The following is an 18,594-nucleotide window of genomic DNA, read 5'->3' as shown; positions in this document are numbered from 1 at the left end:
ACGCAGATAATGTTCACAGATGAAAAAAGAACTATAGATTAAAACTGAATAACAATAATTGTACCAATTATTAAGAGTGGTGTTACCTAATGTTGTAGCATAACAGAAATCTTCAACAGGCGATTTTCAAGTAAGCCTCACAGAGCAGAGCGAGCGGTAAGAACACAAACACAGTCATCTCTCAGGTATTTGTGAGCTTCATGATTAAGAGTGCGTCTGCTCCCAGACTGGATCAATCAGAGCGGAGCTCAGCAGTAACTCGGTGTTACTTTGCTTTGAAAAGGGCCAAACAAGAGCTAAGGCATATTGAAAAAGAACACGCGGAGTCTACAAAATCTCCAAGAATTAACAAGATGTGATACATGAATCAGCCAAGTGCTTCAAAAAAGAAACGATAATCAAAGAATCAACCACAAAAGTCTCTGTCAGGCTGCGCTGCTTTGAGCTAAAAAGGCTAACGCGCTCACAGTGACAAAGCAAACAGGCTTACCATTTTTTTCTGTCTCATTGCTAACTACCACTTCATAAGCATATATATGTCAATATGACATAAACTAAAAGAGTGGAATGTTTTCCTGTTTGATTCGTTTGAGGTGTTAAACTTGCAGTTCTGGTTACGTTTACATAAAGGTGATGCATGCTCAATAATCCTGGTAAGGAATTCTCAGAAAGTTGATTTTCTTCATCTGGATGCAACATGTCATCACTCATCAAAGTGACTTCTTCAGCCTTGTAAACATATTGCCTTTCTTATGAAGTCATGCAATTTGGCTACATGCTCCTTTCGTTGCCATCTTTTTAGTTTATCTAAAAAGATGTAAAATTCCATAAAAGCTGTTCGAATAAATTTGGATCTATTGAGCTTTTCCTAAATTTCCTACTCTCCATAAGTCTCCATAAGTACTTATAATCCCTGTGAACCAAACACAGATTCACTGTTGGGAATGTTGCATTACGTCATTGAGTGGGAATAACCCTAATATGGACGTCTCGGGCACGGAAGCTCCGCCCACAAGTTCAAGAGGGGCAGCCAATCAGAAAAAAGTGGTTTAAAGGGGAGCAGGCTAAAACTGCTTTTTTCACACAAAATTGAGGTGGCTATTTTAAGTTTTACTATGAATGAGGATTATTTCTTACTGTAAAAGCTCCAAAAATAAAAATATTTTCTCCACTCAAATCATTCTCACTGTAAGTGATAGAGGTGGGAATCACCATACATCCCACGATACGATATTATCACGATACGATATTATCACGATACGATATTATCACGATACTTAACGCACGATACGATATTATTGCAATTTTTTTTTAAATATTTTGCGATATTCAAATTCTGTACATAAAGGTAAACTTTATCAATATTCATTTTTATCTAATATCAAAGTCTCGCACTCAGTCTTTCTCTCATTTCAGTCAGTTTTATTGTTGACAAACTGAACGGTTTGTATTACAGTCTAGTCCAACTTAACTGAATGCAACCATCTGGCACAATTATAGCTATTCTGAACTATGCAATTTATGAAAACTATGCAGCCCCTTCAGCAATTGAAGAATTAGAAAGTAAATTAAAACAAAATATAATTTTACATTCAATAAAAAAGTTTTAAACTTAATTAAAATAAAACATGTCTTAAATTAAAATAAGTAAACTGTCATGTTTATTGCTGCCAAAAAAAAGTTTAACACATTTGGACAGTGAAGGAATGTCAGGATTCTTGCTCAGAAAAAGGATCAACATCCTCTGAAGTCAGAGCACAAAAACCTTTTTTGTAACAAAATATCGATTTCTGCTGTCCCTGTATCGATACATTATTAGCAAACAAAATATCACGATACTACACAGTATCGATTTTTTTCCCCCACCCCTAGTAAGTAAAAACACAAGAGCACACTTTGCATTAATACCCATGACAAAGAAAGGAGCCGGAACACAGAGAAATAGACAAATATCTGATGCTTCCACTCCTGAAAGAGATGAGCTGGAATACATTTATATTAGAATTTGTAAAAGAGGACACGCATTTTGCAATCATACTTAGAAAAAATGTTCTGCTAGAAACACTTTTACAAGAGGGGGGAAAAAAGTCTGAATTTAAATCCTTGAAAGATTGGGAGTTAAGCCCAACTGTGTCTGAGTACTAACCAGTTGTTTCCATTCAGGCTCACCAACTGGCAGAGAACCGTAGCGCAGGCTTTTCTGCAGAGAGGCTCCCGTAACGTGACACTGGCTGAGCTTTTAAATAGCAGTAAATGTGTCGTTTAGAGCCTGAGTGCAGAGAGGAGGATGAATGTGTCTGACCGGTGAGCGTGGATAATGACCCCGTTTGTGTTTGTGGACTAACGGACTATCTGTGTCCTGCAGGACTGCGGCTCCCTACTCTCGGAGGGGGATAACCAGGGCTGCTACCCGCTGGATGGACACGTGCTCTGCAAAAACTGTAACACCAGCCGCATCCAGGCCCTCACCGCCAAGGCCACCACTGACCTCTAAACAGCTAAACTGTGATAACCCGGCCCTCGCTCGCTCTTTTGGTTTCTTGCAAACATCCACAAAAGCCTGCATTCCTCATTTACACATATATGGCTCTATATAAATGTTCACCTTAAGTAACAAAACATACTGTGGCATCACATTCACACGCTCACATATAATTATTTACTCTGTACAATCACTGCAGAAGAGTTTTTCTTATTTAAAGTTTTCTTCCTGTAGCTTAACATAAAGAGAGGAAGACGTGGGAAGCAACTGCTCTTCCTCAGTCTGAAGGTTAAAAAAAAGGATCTCTAAAGCTCACTGAAAGAGGGTTTAGTTATAATTATATTATATTGCATTATTTTATTGTAAAAATGCTAAGCTAGCTGGTTCATCATTTAACTCTAAGCCATAGAGCTTTTACACATTTCCTACAATTTTTGCACTGCTACTTTAAATCTAAATCCGTCTACAATATACATCACCACCCCCTGTTATCATCCTATTATCATATTTATCACCAGCACATATCTTTTAGCCAGGTTGCACGTGCATGCACGGGCCCATAATGTTCCTCTCCGACGACTTCTTCTGATCTAAAACACGAGCAGGACGTGCAAAATGTTTAATATGTTTACTGTGCAGGTGAAGTTGTGGATGGATGTCAGTGTGCGCGTGTGTGACTGTAGCTTTAGCAGTATTTTTAGGAAAAACGTGTTTGTTTGTTTTTCTGCAGGACAAATCAGAGTACAGTACACAAAATGGGATGAAATTACCCAACGAAGGCTTTCTAAACAGTTCTGCATAACTCCAAAAAGCGAATCTAAACTGCCATGTTTGTATGTATTTTTACCTTATTTAGAGTAAACTGCAGGAATGATAAACAGTTATTTCCGCTGTTGAGAACAAAAAAAAAACCACACCTCCTTTTTAGCTGGATATTCTTTCATGCATATGGTTGATTATTTTCCATTTTGGCCTGAGCAGCACAATCATATAAACACAACCTTTGTGTTTAGTTTAATTCTTGGTTGTTGTTTTTTTCAGCGTATAATTGTGTAACTTGCCCCTTTTTAACGACCATAGACAAAAGCAGTGATTGTTCTTTAAGCAGTCTCACAGAAATAAAGAATATTCCATGCCTATGCAATTTTTAATGTTAATTGCATCGACACTTTATGAGAAATTTTATGATTTAAGGAAATATTTTACATGTACAGATGTGATCATAAGTGTCCTTATTGTAACCCTGTAATCAAACTGTGTGTCTCTGTGCGTCTCTGTGCTTTATGTCAGTGCTGATTGTTTCATTAACGCTCATCTTTTATATTTGCTGTTTGTTTCAAAGTTGATGGACAAAGAAAGGACCGTGAGAGTTTCCCAAAAGTAACTGATTATGTTATTTGCTCGATCCAAGAGCGATGGACCAGAAGCTTTAGAGCTTAATCTGAGGGTTCATTCCGATGTTACAGCAGTACTAGGTGAGTTTAAGGTACCTTGTGGAGTATGACTTTACTGTTTATCACAAAAGACGACAATCAAAACACAATAAAGACGTCAGGCAAAGAAAACACCTTCAAAAAAAGACCACAAAGAAGCAGACAGAGTCTACACCGAGATACAGAGTGACACAAAACGACTGCAAAGACAAAGAAGACCACAGAGAGGCACACAATGATGGCACAGATATGCAAACATTCCAGCAAAATTATATAAGACAAGTATAAAGACTGTAAAGAGAAAAAAAAATGGCTTGGCTCCAAAGAAATTGAAAGTAAAAATTGTAAGTAACTACAAAGAAACTACATAAACCCTAAAAAAAAAAAACTATAAATGGTGACAAAATGCCTTTAAAAAAGACCAAGAGATAAACAAAAATTAAAAAAAAAATTAAAAATGAAAAGAAAACTGTTTGCCCACCCAACCAAAAAACTGAAACATGCAACATGACAAAACAAGTTAAAAGAATTTTTAAAAAAAGACATAAAATGACAACATGAAGTGAAAAATGTCCAACAAGAAGCAACAAAACAAGAAGCAATAATGCGATGTAGCGTGATGACAAAGTGACAGAAAACAGCTAAAAAAAACGAGACGAGAAAAATCTACAGAGATGAAAAGACAACAAAGTGATGTGAGACGACTACAGTGAGGCACAAATCAAATACAAGCAGATGCACATGACCACAAACATGTAAAATGACAACAGAGAAATCCAAAGCGCAGCTCTGCAGCCACAAAAACAGTAAAGACCAGCTACAAGCTAGCAGAACATGACGTTCATACGAACATTCAGCTGTTTTATCAGAAGAACAAAAGTGAAACTTTATGTTGATTTGTTCTTAGAAAATCTCCACATGGTACTTTGAAACTACAAGTAACTACAAGTTGCAATGCTTTGCTAGTTTATTAGCTGGAGCTAACCGAGGCGCATTATTCCCGAGGCTCCATCAGAGAAGTTCATTCTAACTTTCAGAGAATTCGTGTATCTCCTCTTTCCTGTTTTCCTTACACAACATTTAGTCCTGTTTATCGCCTCTGATCTCTATTTACTACATCAGATGTAATCAGTGCGTCCTGTTACAGCAGAGTTTCAACCAGGGTATCGCTTTGTAAAGACGACTGTGCTAATAAGGTGAACGAAGAATTCACCAAACTTTTACTGTCGCAGATTTTCTTTTTTTTGCTTTCTTATTTGTTTTTTTTTTTAACTTAAAAATTGACTAAGCTTTCTATTTGAAATGGAGCGGGGTATTTAAAGTTGAGAAGGTGGAAGCTGGTTAGGCAGTTTACATTTGGTACTAGCTCACATGCCTGCAGCAGGAACAGAGCGAGGGCTGATTCTCTAAAAAGGTTAGGCAACATAAACTTCACGTCCTCAGGACATTTTCCATCAATATTTGGAGTGCATTGCTGTACACAAAAGGTCCATCGGTCATATACAAACCCCCCCAAAATACAGCATTTTTAGTAAGTAGCGAGTGCACTGCTTCAACTAAAAACCTGTAATCTGTCCTAAAGATCTTTAAAAATGTCTCCACGGTGTCGCTGAACTGTTTAGAAGCAACGTCTACAGTCATCTTGAGTATCGCAGCTTAATTAGTTAGGCGGTGATTAAGAGAGCTAAAGCTGCGACAATCGGGTCTGTTCTTCTGTCTGTCTGGAGATTTATTCTTCTAATACTTTGGGAAAATATACCACAATGAGACTACAGCTGGGATTCATGCTGCGTTAGCGTGTCACTTTATCTGTGGCCCTTGTTTGGATAATCAGGCGTCAGTATTAAAGATGCACTGAGACGGTCGGCAGTGGACGTGGCAGCTGTGCATTTCTCCCACGGCCCAGTTAGTTAAACATTTTAGTTTCAGCCTCTGTTTGCTGTACTTTACTGTAACAGCTGCACCATTCATGTCTTAGTAATATTTGACAACAGAAAATACACATCTATTATAAAATTGGGCTGTGTAGAAAATATGATGCATGCCTCGACAGCGTTCAGTAAGTGGATGTTACAGACGTCAACAAAACCGCCAAAGCAAACTTCCCAGCGTGACAGCAGTTCAGCGTAAAATCAGGAATTCTTTCAGATCTTCGGTGCATGTAGGGGTTGAAGTGACAGTAGATACCTTCCTGCCACTCCTTCCCTCGCACCGCTGTCACAAAGACTGGATTGCCCTCCATTTAAGAATCACCCACTGTCGCGACGCTAACGAGTACGCGGGTTCGGTTTGGGTTGGTGGTATTTCTACTTTGTAAGAATGCCGCTTTTCTTACAAATCGAGTGAGCGGCCGTCCGAGGTTTCCTCTTGCTCCCCCTCGTAGCCTTCTCTGCCTCTGTCGAACAGTGGAGCTCTTGTTTTGACCAGAAGGTTTCCAGAGTTATTCCAGCTGTTGCACAGACCACCGTGTCAGCTGCTCATGAAAATCTGCTGATGGCTACCAGGAAAACAAAATTACTGTCGACCTGTTTTAGTTTAGCGCTATCAAACTTTTGCTTTACCAGGAGATTTTGTAACCTCTGGCACACAGAAGGAACCAGTCTGCAGGGTTGGTGTTATTATTCTACAGACATCTACATTTTTCAATAAATCTTTACATCAAAATTTCTCTATTGATGATCTAATGATGTCTTTAACACCTGATTAAGTAGCATAAGTGAAAGGTGCAGATAATCAACACCAGACTGTGCCGTTCCCTTCATTTCTTGGAGCATTTTAGCATCTTTGGGCTCATTGTTTTGAGCTGAAGATGCTAAAATGCAGTACTTTCATGTTCTCAGCCAGCAGCGCGGTTTCCGTGAAGTAGCTTGGATAAAAACCATTTCAATTTTCCAACAAGTGACTCTGGGGCGTCTAGCTGCAAAACACCACAAGACTTCATTCAGGAAACCAAAACAGCTAAAAGGCAAATGAATGTTGGACTTCCATTTGCATGGAATCCGACTCCAAATTTTCCTCTACAGAAGAAGAAGCTGTATTATCTAGAGAAGGCCTTTACATTAAAAGGATGTAATGCACTCACAAAGCAGTAAACAAATAATATGAATAGTTATGCATGATTTCAAGTTGGTTCATTAGCACACGTTTTCTGCTCAGCATACCCTGGTCTGGTCCATGTGCACAGGTAAATCTCTGCTGATGCGCTGAAGCTGTGTCAAACTCATGTATTGGTTATTTTTATGGTTAGTCTTTGAACATGTTACGCTTCCTTTCATTGGAGCGCATATGATGCAAATCCTCTCATAAAGAAAACGCTTTCATAAGTGAATTTGTTCGCGTTGTCTGCTGTCGTCGTCGTAGCCCCGCCTGTAAAGTGCCTTTGGCTGAGCAGTATTGAATCACCGTACTCTTGCTGTGTATTTCATGTTTTTTCTTTCACCTCAAAGAACTTCACTTCTTTACCTGTTTTTTTTTTTTTTTTTTACCAAAGTAAATAAAGACGATCCCCTTTGTAGATGTCTCCATCAGGTGCTTAAGGCTGCAGCCGCCGAGTTTTAACTCACCTCGTATAGCCCGAGCCGCTATTTTTGAGTAAAGCATCTGTTCTTGATCTTCTGAAGGGGCTTGATGTAGTCTTTTTTTTTTTCTTTCTTCCTTCAATAAAAGCTTTGCAATAGCAACACGTCTCTGTGTCTTGCTTCCTTTTGCTGTGTTTTGTTTAATTATATGAAAAATCTTAAACCTCTATCTCTGATTCGGGCCCGTCCACCCCCTCCCCCGCCGCCGGTTAACACTTGGCCTTTCGGCTCCTGGTCCGGTGGATTGCCCAGGTAATGAGCTCGTTCTCTCTGTCTTCTTTCGTGCCACCTGTTGGCGACTTCCTCTGCACTGTACCTGCAGATGAAAGAGATTTATCCCCAACAAGTAAAAGCCGTGACTACTTGACTCTAATGCACCTGCTTACATGTCTCCCCAAACACTCCTTAGCTGGAATCACCAGCCAAATAGAAATCCTACACTTGCAACACTCTTTTGTGTATAACTGAGACTGTGGTTTAATTACACCAGTACTGTGTCACAGTCTCTCTCTCTCTCTCTTTTTTTTTTCTTTCAGGGCCACAATCAGCAAATGCACTCAACTATGAAGTATGCTCACTGCTGGGATCAACTTGATGGAGTTGTTAGAATAATTTAAAGACCTTTTTTTTTTCTTCTTTCTAAACTGCCACCTTTCCAGGACCCGCTTGATTTAATCCTTTCCATTTGTCATCTTTACTTGTGAGCTGCAGATCAGCAGTAAGTCGCTGAGCACTTTATTTCCTTCCTGCAGACTGCAAAATTGAAATGGTACGAACGAGGCGATCCGCCTGCAACACTAGAAGGCCCTCACGCGGGGTTTCTTCTGGTCACTGACGACTGATGTACATGAGAATGCGAAAGCAAACAGAGGCTGTTTATCCACAGCTGGCCTGATGCTGACAGTAAATACTGCGGTTATATCATCGACTTGTTTGCTCTCCAGCTCCTGACGCGAGCTGTAAACTGGAGAGTACTCACTCATCCCCCCCGTTCCTCTGCTAGTAAACTGAAGAATTTGACATGCCAGCAGTGTGGAGATTTCCTCGTAATTTTTTCCTAAATATGCTGCAGGCGATCCTGTGTGTGTGTGTGGGTGTGTGTGTCTGAGGGGGAACGAAGGCCCCCCCAGCAGTTTAACCGAGGACTTGCTTTACTGCACATAAATCTGGTGTTTACAAACAAATTGATGAGTGATGGGCCCTCCAGCCAACATGATGTACCCTCCAATTTCTTCTTCTGCATAAGAAATCCGGCGTCAAGTCTCTGGGGGCCAGCTCCAGCATTTTTTGAATGTCTTCTTCTAATACGCAGAATTGTGCCCTGATTTATTTACCGGGAAGCAGAGATGAGCATGAGGGAGCAAAATGGGCCGCTATCACGCATAATCTTGCACACTCTCGATTTAAATGAAACTGTCATATGGTCAGATTTACATAACATTACAATGTGGGCCGACATCGCAGCGCTCTGAGCTTAATGTTATTAGCTTTAAAGTGAATTCCCACTGTGCATTTGCATCAAGAGCATTGATTTTGTGTGTCCTTGACTTGGCTAAAGGCAGTGATGTAATCACTGAGTCAGTGTTGCTCTGGGTAAAACTTCGACAGATCACTCTGAGACACAAATCCGAGCCGTCCCAGCGTGCACGCTGAAGGAAACCGTTATTAGTGCCTCTTGATCTGTAACTGGCTGCGAGCATCCAAGGACTGGCCAAGGTGGTCACTGGGTGCGAGGGCGCCGGCCAACTTTGTGTGAAGAGAAGCTGCAATTATTGGAGTTGTTTAAAAGTCTCTATTAGAGCCGCGGAAAATATCAAAGCAAACTTTTTCCTCTGTCGATGTGCCTGTTTTGTACAGCAAAAGCCTGACTATTGCATGACTCATTCATGAGTGAACAATAAACATCTTAAGTGCCATTATCCGTGCGGCAGAGTTTCTAAAACAACTGCAATCATGTAAAATGGAAACGTCTCCTCTGGCGGGTAGCTCTGTTGTACAAGCATCACTCAGACTCGTTTATATCTCCTCTGTTTGTTTCCTCTAATGCTCGGCTACTGAGCAATACCGCGCTCCAGACTGGAGTCTTTTTGTTAATCCATTAACATTTAATACTGCTCACCAAATGTAATTTTAAGACAAAAAAGGGTTCGATAAACTACTTGTGTGCTGTAAAACAAGATGTTAGGCTGATTAGAGCGATTTATCATGAAGTTAATAGCTTCATCATAGACTGTATGTAAAAGATGATGTAGCTGTAGCTGTTTTAAAGCTTTGGTATTAGCTTTATGGCAGATTGGAGTGAAGCCAGGGCTAGCTTGCTTGGGTAACCAAGTTTCATCTGAGGTAGATGCTAGCAAATTGGCACTAAACAACAGACTAATGAAATCTTTGTGTATCACTCACCAAGACTGGAGCTCAGACGTCTTCGATGGGCTGTTAGTACAATTAACGGGACAACAGCCGTATTATTGGTTAGATAATTGCATAAAAAACAGTCCAGATGTCCAGTCCAGGCACTGAATCAGCCTAGAAGACAATCCCACACTCAGAACGGCCCTGCCCATTCTAAAGATAAAAAAACAAATGTTTAAGCATCACTGACCTTTTTGGTGTAGATCAATCTCAGGAGTTAACATTGCCCTGGTTCCCACCTTAAACTCTATATGAAAAGTTATCATCCTGATGCAAAGAGTTGGGTTTTTTGTTATTGTCTAATATCAGCTTTTTGAAACCAACCGTCACCAGCAGGGGGCGGGACACTACATGCTCATAGAGCAGTGACTCATCAGTCACATGACAGGCCGCCCTGCAGCATGCCCTGTGTTACCCTCATTTTTGACGCTAATAATAATAATAATAATATTGTTTTAAGATCATGTTGTACTCTGGGTGGCATAGCGGTTAGCATGTTCCCCACCTGGTGTTTTCTCCGGGTACCGCGGCTTCCTCCTGTACACGCAGTTAGTAGACTAGGTGTGAATGACTGTCTTTTTCTCTGTGTTAGCCCTTCAACACAACTGGTGACCTGTCCCTGAATCTTGCCCTGTGGCAGCTGGGATAGGCTCCAGGCCTACATGACCCTGATTGAATAAGAGGAAGAAAATGAATGGCTAACTGCTGTATTTATCAAGACTCACATCCAGAGAATGAAATCATGATCACCATCAGATCAACTGAGCATCAAGAGTCGCCCCCTGGTGGCTAATAGGGGAAGAATATTAAAAGATTTCGGGCACTTCAGCAAATGGCTTCAAGGTAAGAAAATATCATCCAGCTTCCACATAATGCCTATGTGTGTTCCCAGACTCTTTTATTACCCAGTTCCATTAGCACACATTAAATTTCCTGCTGTGTGTGTTGCGGAATTTGAAATTTTCAGGGCTGAAAAACACATTTTACTGCTGTCATAAACTGGACTAAACACATTGAAACGCTTGGACATTTAAAGATCCTGGGGCAAAGTCAGATTTTTGATTATCGCAGTTCTACGACAAACTCTGAGCATCTCCATTAGGGTTACTGGGTTAAAATATGAAAATCATTTTAAAATAGCGGAATTACAGATGAGCTAGAAGATGAGCCTGGTATTAAAATTTGGGTAAAAAGGAGACAAAATGAACCTCTATGATAAGAAAGTTTATTGAAATTATGATGTATTCCATGATGCTCAGACCTCAAAATCATGATTGCAAAACACCCCTGATTTTGTCTGTGGATTCTGGCACCTTGAGTGCATGTAAAGTGAATTTGGTTGTGGTTTTTAATAGAACATAAATGTGTTTGTCAGCCCAGAAACTTTCATGTTTATATCTCCTGTACTTGGTTAGTTCTGAGGAGTTATGAGGGCTCAGAAATGCTAAAATCTCAACCCACTGGTTATTTTACTTTGAGGACCTTTGCTCAGAGAATGGCAATATGAAGATAAAATTTTACACGACTTATTTAAATATGAAAAGGTTTTGTAAAAAGAAACTCGGCTGATTCTTAATCTTTTCAGATTTGGTTCATTTTATATGGAATGACCCAATCTTTGCAAAACTCTTCCCAAGCTTGACCTGTATCTCTACTGTGTGCACGCTGTGACACAAACGACAGGTAATAGAGCCACAGAGGCTTAGAAAACATTTAAAACTTGAACTTCAGTGTGCAGTTCACCCACTAGAGATTATGTTCTGATCCAGAGGTTACAGCGGCATTGCTTTCATCAATTTAGAGCCTTCTTTTATTGCCACTTTTAATTACAGCTCTTGCAAATCAAGCCAATAATACAAGGACAAGGGTCAACTCATTAATATGTACTTAAATGCTGTGTTACCCCAAGGCTTTTATCGCCATACATTATATATTGGATTCGTTTTTTATTATTCTTATCCAAATGTAGTTTCAGTCTCTTCTCACTGTTTTAGCTGCTCACCAATTTCTGATTTTATAGGGTGGAAAATGAAGTTGACCTCTTGACCTCACAGTACACGGCAACAAAAGCAGAGAGGTTCTCCTTTAAATGTAGTTTGACCTTATTGACTGCAGCTGAGAGCATGCCAGGATTTTCTGTTATCACTTTAAACCCGAACATGAAATCAGAGCCGTGAACCTGCTCCTTTTGTTTAATTCGCAATGTATGTTTTCTTGTATGAAAAGGTAATGATGCAGCTGCTGCTTGTTGGCCTGTGCCGCTCAATCACCCAACCCTCGCAGTCTGTCAGGCTCGAGCTGAACCCACCGAGTCGAATCCATTTATATGCAGCGCAGAGGGAAGCGTTCAGATCCGGATAAATCCTCAGACTTTACTGACTTAATGTAGGTGCGTTTCTCCAGCTCCACTGAAAGGTAAAGCAGTTCTCATGATTTAAGGCGCTCTTTGAGCTGTCACCTCTTGACCTGAGGGTAAGCGGCAGAGAGGCGTCCGTGGATTTAATGCAAAACCTTGTGTCTCGGTGTGAACTTTCATTCTCACACTAAAGCGGGCCGACTGATTAAGCCAGCTGAGGAAATCTGAATGCTGGAACAGTGAGCGCAAAATGAAAACCACTTTCTTGTTTCCTTGACGGTGGGATCGTTGAGTGCTACCAATTATACTTTAAACTCCACAGATAAGATTTTAATAGGTATGGAGCTGAGTGTTTCCATGTGAACCAGGCGTGCTTTTTGTGCTTACAAACAGGAGTGTGTCATATCAGGTAACGACTTCACGAGGGGAAAAGATTTCGGTAGCGTATAGGTCGGTGCTTCCTACCTATTTTTGTCTGATATACCCCCACGTAGATGACATCACCTTTATCCAAACCACCAGTCACGTTCCTGATATGTTCATCTTAGTCAGAGGTGATGATTACATCTGGCCAGAAAAGGCGCTGCTGTTGGAGGATGTTCTGAATTCAGGAGATTTTTTTTATGTATATACGCATAGACTCCAAGAATAAAATACGAAGCTAAAAATGAGCAACATAGCTGTCCTTTAACCATTTTTGTGTGTTTCAGCCACTACTCGTCACCTCAGCTACTCTTCTAGCTACTTACCCCCCCCCCACGCCAGTTCATTAAGTGCACCCCTGAAATTGAATGCGATCCAAAACAACAGCTCAGCTGTAAATTTCTACTTGTAATGACATTCTTCATTTTTACATTTTTACTTACACTAAAATGTTCCTAATATTTTGCCCTCCTTATGTATGTTAATTTGAAACACAAAATATTAGAACTTCTAATAGAAAACTGTTAAACTGGTTTATTTTAACAACATGTTACTTGTATCTAACAATCCACTTGCTATTAGCTAATTAATGCTACTAAAGCAAATTTTATGCATTAGCTGAACCTTAGCTAGCCATCCTCCACGTTATTGCTAGCCCACTGTCTCGTTTTCACGCATTCCAAGTGACACAAAATTTAAACATTGTATAACATTGTGCTGCCAGCATAATTACTTTTTCATAATTATCATTGTTTTATCCTTTTTATTATTATTATTTCACAGTCTTTCCATATAAGCCTAATAAGCTGCAGAAGTAAATCCCAGGGTAGGTGTAGCATTGGTTCATGTTTGTAACTTTTTTTTTTAATTTCACGAGTTTTAAAGCAGATTTCTGTTTTTTAGTGGACGGTGTGTTAAATACTCGCGTTTGTTGATGTTATCTAAACCAGCTCAAGTCAACTCTGGAAATTCAAATGAGCCAATTTTAATCTTTTTTTTTTTTTTTGTTTAAGTCTCACACGTTCGCCTGTTGTAACCTGCCAGAGAAGTTACGCTTACTCTGGTTCACGAGCTTTTGGTGAACATGTGTTTGAGGCGCCTGACTCCTCTCAGAAATCAGACCGTGCTGCAAACTTCAGACGTCAGAGTTTAACCGTTAAACCCAAATGATGAAACGAGATGCCTCTTGATCACTCCTGCCTCATTTTTGTATTTGAATTTCTCTCTTAACATATCACCCATGTGATAATCACACTTTAACAAGATAACATCAAATTCTAAAATTATCTCTGTTGCCAGCTCCCAAGCTAATGCCTTTCTTTCAGCTATAGAAAACCTTTCCCGTCTTTGTAGTATGAACTTGTGTAGACATCCTCTTTTTTTTTCATCTAAGAGGCTTTTAAAGTACAATATATGGACTGTGCATGAAGCTTGCACGAAGACGGACTAGTATATCTTACTTGGATGCAGTCCTTTCATGGGAATATTGAATAAAAGAGTCTTGCAAGCCTGTCACACAGCCAGATTAAGAATTAACAAGTGTACAGTATCCATCTGTTATTTCCAGTAAAGCTTAATAATGTGAATTTTTACCAAAGTAAATGTTTAAATCAATGAAAGATTGAACAGCTTTGATGAATGCGCAGCCACAGAAATACCCAAGACATGTCTGTATGTTTTGCAAAATTCAAATTAGAGGGTGAAGGGTAGAGAGAAATTGGCTATACCCATGTGGCCTCAATAACTTACACTGCTAGGAAAAAAGAATAGGGTTTTTTTTTTGAATCCCAGGACTGAGAATTATTTGATCACACATAATAAGTCCAGCCACAAATGCTATTAAAACTTAAAACTGGGATTCTTTGGACACAGAACAAAGGCAGTGGAAACACAAGTGATAAATTATTCACATCAAACCAGTCGCCCCTCCCTCCCTCCCTCATCACTGTTTTGCTCAGACACTCCAAACTCATCCAGCTCCTCCTCCTTGGCTTGAATTACTGAAGCCTTCAGATGTCTGAACTTCTGCACCTCAAATCTCTCATAAAATTCATACGTCGGTTCCTTCGCTGTGTCTCAGCTGTGAGCTGGTGCTGCTTTGTGCCATTTGTTGCTGCGGTGTGGTCAGGAGCTTTGTATGTTTTTGCTATTGTTGGGTTGATGCACAGCTCAAACCCAACAAGCTTCCAGGTTGCTTTCACTACAGTCCACCTCTTTGGTCCACAGTGAAATATTTTGTGAAACATATTCCACTGACTTCACTGATCTTTTTTCATGCAGCTTAAAGTTTCCACTAATTTATTTGAATATTTGAACATCTACTTGATGGTTTGGCCCCAATTTATTTTCAGTTTGGCACAACATCCTTTTTTGTAATTTGAATCATTGCGACTTTAGAGATTTTCTTTGACTCCGGTTCAGTGGTTCTAAAACTTTTTCTGGCGCTCCTCATTTCACAAGCTTCAAATAAGCTGTGAAATGGGAAAGCTCCTTTTTTAATTAATTAACAATTAAAAAAAGGATCCAAGTTGAAGTTTAGCTAAATAAAGGTTGACCTGATAGTATTTACTATCTTATTTCAGTTTTTCTATTTAACATCTCTCTGCAAAGGTTGGATATTTTACATTGCTCTTCCTTATATGAACGCAAGAGGTCACATACTAGACTTCTTCTTCTTGGGCAATGCATCCACCTCCAGCTAACTAAACTAAAAACAGTCATTTTCCTCTGAATTAAGATGCTTTTGGTTTTTTTTTATTATTATTTTAACTTAGCTGTGCTTCATGCAGCAAAGCCAGGAAGTTCACTAACATGCTCAAACTGCCCTGCATCATACACGTCTTATTTATAAGGTCTAACCAAAAGGTTCTGCCCAGTCACATGTTTAAGGCCACCTTCTTGTGGAACTTTGGTCCATTTACAGGTTGCTCCAGCATCCTATAATGTCTCTTTGCTCTCACAGATGTGATCCCTTCCACTGTGTCCAAGCGGAGATCATCTTATTTTTCTGGAAGTGAACAAAATCCCAGCAAAGCAAATGACAGAGAAAGAACTGCCTGGGTGCCCAGAAAAACTTAGGGCTGTACTTTAAACTTGTGATGGTCTCACCCTGACGAATTCACGGTGCACAACCTGATGAATATAGAATAAGAAAGGACATGAATACTGCTGGTCATGCTCCTTTCTTTGGGCTTGTACATTGTGGACTTCTGTGTTGGCTCTCTAGACTCATCACTGACTTTTCCTCACATTAAATTTGGGTCTTTTTGAAACAACTTGAAGCCTGCTCTCTTTACAAGTTTGCAATCTGTGACGTAATCACAGATTACGTCTTAAAATCGAGAAAACGGCCACACTGGAAGATGTGTGGAGACTTTGAACCCCAAATCTGTTAGTCTGTTGTAAAATTTCCCATCTCTCCCTCCAGCATGTCACTGCAGCCTGCTGTTTTTAAAACTGCTGTTTTTAAACCTCTCACCACCCCATCATCCACCAGCACCCAGTAAGCTCCATCTCCCTGTCAGAAATACTCAGTTGTTGATGAACTGTGAGCCTAAATACCACTGACTAATTAAATTTTGCTGCTGTAATTCATCATTTCAAATTTATTTTATATAATTGTACAACAAAATATACTTTTATAAAAAAAATTGGCTTATTTTGCATTTCTCCTCTTATTAAACACCACCTAAACCTCTTGTTTTTCCAAATATGAATATACTTACATATATAATACAATAATATATATTTTTTCCAGGTCTGTATTTGCATAACTTACTTAGGAAAAGTATATTTCAACTTAACATTGATTTATCCATATCTGACCGGAGTGTAACGACACATTTAAAGCACATGAATCAAGCTGCTCCATTAACCTGCTCTTAACACTCTTCCTGTATCCTCTGTGAGACCGAGGTCTCGGGTTGCTCAGATGCTCCTGAATGCGTGATTGAAACTAACAGTGTTTTGTTCAGGCTCAACCATCTGTGATTAAGGGGATTTGAGACGGATTTTGTGGATTACCACAGCAACATTTGTGTGTAAACAGCTGAATGTCACAGGTTGTGTGTGCTATCATGACTGAGTCCATTCACAGAGTGGATTAAGGGAAAAAGCATCTACGCAGTGCCACCGTGCACCCCACCAAACAGCTCCCGTAAAATGTGAAATGCAAAATCTACACATTTCCTGTTGAGCTGCTTGGTTTGCTGCAGCTGCAGGAAGTCGTCAGTGGGTGTAAAAAAAGCAGCAGGATCGACCGTGAAATGAATAAATTAAGGATAGATGCAACATACGTATTTTTCTAGTGAAGTGGGAGAAAAGCATGTAGTGTTGTGTCATTGACCAAGAGAAAATCAAACGAAGAGAAATGACTCGAGCAAAGAATCCAATGTAAACAGTAGCGTGTCTTTGTCTCTTTGAGCTTATACTTCTTCCCTCAGTTCTGTGTGTTTTATGGTGTAATCAACATTATTGATCGAGTCTCCAAGGCTTCGTGTAAGCTGTGCAGTGATTGAACCGCAGTTCAGCAGTCGAGCTCTCCTTCACTGTTCTCTCTCGAACGGAAAATGTCATGTAACGACTGCTTTTAGTGACCTTGTCAATCGTAAATGATTTGCGTTTCGAAAACCTTCACCTTATCCTCTTTAAGGCCACAGAACTGTCATCGTCACTGACTTTACCCAACCCCCAAAAAAAGCTCTTTTAAATATTCATCTACAGAGTCTGCATTTTGTGCACATTTTAGTGTTAAATGCAGTTTGTTCCTATATTTTCATCAGTTTGACAGAGTCAGCACAGCAGACCAGCTTCCTCCCCAAATCATTATATGTGCTACTTCACCTTTCTTTATTTTTTTAATTCATAAATCATAATCTGCTTACTTTAAGAAATCCCAAACTCCAACGTTTAATGCAACAAGTAAGGAAATAAAATGTATTTATGTAGCACTTTTTTAAACAACAGATGCATCAATAAAAACCAGACAGTGATGACCCCAATAGGCATCGAGAACCCAGGAAAACAACACAAATGGCCGTCTGAGCAGGTCAGCTTTAAACTGCTCCGTCAAACTACACCTGCCCAGATTATCACTCATGATAGCCGCCCCCGCAGCAGAACTGTGCTGTTAACACACTTCCTTTAGTTCATGTGGACAACAGAAAGAAAATAGTTCCTACAATCACTCACAACTGAAACGTTGTTAAACCTTCAATTTCCAAAAGGACAGAACAGAAAGAAAATACTTCTGCATGAAACTTCTCACAACAAGTTTCTTTTATGCTTTTGTTTTTTAGTAACTGTGTCATAATTCCAGGAAAGAGGTATCGTTGAACAATTTGTTTTTAGGATGAGCTGGCATGAAGACAACATCAGCAGTCAAAAAGAGTTTAGACACTCGTAGACTGCTCTTAAATTCAGTTTTATGGTTTGATTTTTCCTGTTTTTAATATTCTGATTTTACCCGCAAGTTTTCAGAAGCCAATCTGTATTTTTACATTTAGATGAACTGCAATATAACACACAGAGCGATGAAATGTCATGCGCTGAAATAAGATTTTGTTGACGTTAGAGGGGAAATCGAGAATCTGTGCCGATATAAAGTGGCTGAGATCATTTGGTGATATTAAGGCTTTTGCTTTTTATACTTCATGCATATCTTGACGTTATGGTTAGAGGTCAGTATGACCACCTGCCCTCGCAGCCCTTTGAAATGTTTCAAATGCTTGCATCTGTTCTGGTTATTTGACGTGAGCGTGCTTTCATTTTTGTGTGTACTCCAGCCAACTGCGGTAAAACTATTTTTGACCCTATCAGATGTCTCGTGCAGGTTTCTGGAAGCAGTAAAAAGATAACTCAGAGTCTGAGTTACTGTTAGCAAAGAGGTTGTAAATGTTATCGCCTGACATC

General features: G+C 39.6%; 1 protein-coding gene across 2 annotated transcripts in view; it reads left to right on the top strand.

The window, feature by feature from the left end:
- lpp (LIM domain containing preferred translocation partner in lipoma) overlaps positions 1 to 4,231 on the top strand; it is a 182,329-nt gene extending 178,098 nt beyond the window's left edge. For both annotated transcript variants that reach the window (XM_006790413.2, XM_006790414.2), the window contains one exon: positions 2,366 to 4,231. In XM_006790413.2, coding sequence (XP_006790476.1) covers positions 2,366 to 2,494 — 129 coding nt within the window. In that variant the 3' untranslated portion in view covers positions 2,495 to 4,231. The remainder of the gene's footprint in view (positions 1 to 2,365) is intronic.
- Positions 4,232 to 18,594: the final 14,363 nt, after the last annotated feature.

Source organism: Neolamprologus brichardi, chromosome 23 (genome assembly GCF_056152115.1).
Source record: "Neolamprologus brichardi isolate AB-2024 chromosome 23, ASM5615211v1, whole genome shotgun sequence".
NCBI lineage: Eukaryota > Metazoa > Chordata > Actinopteri > Cichliformes > Cichlidae > Neolamprologus > Neolamprologus brichardi.
Note: the sequence above shows the minus strand (reverse complement) of the source record. Positions and strands in the feature narration are given on the sequence as shown.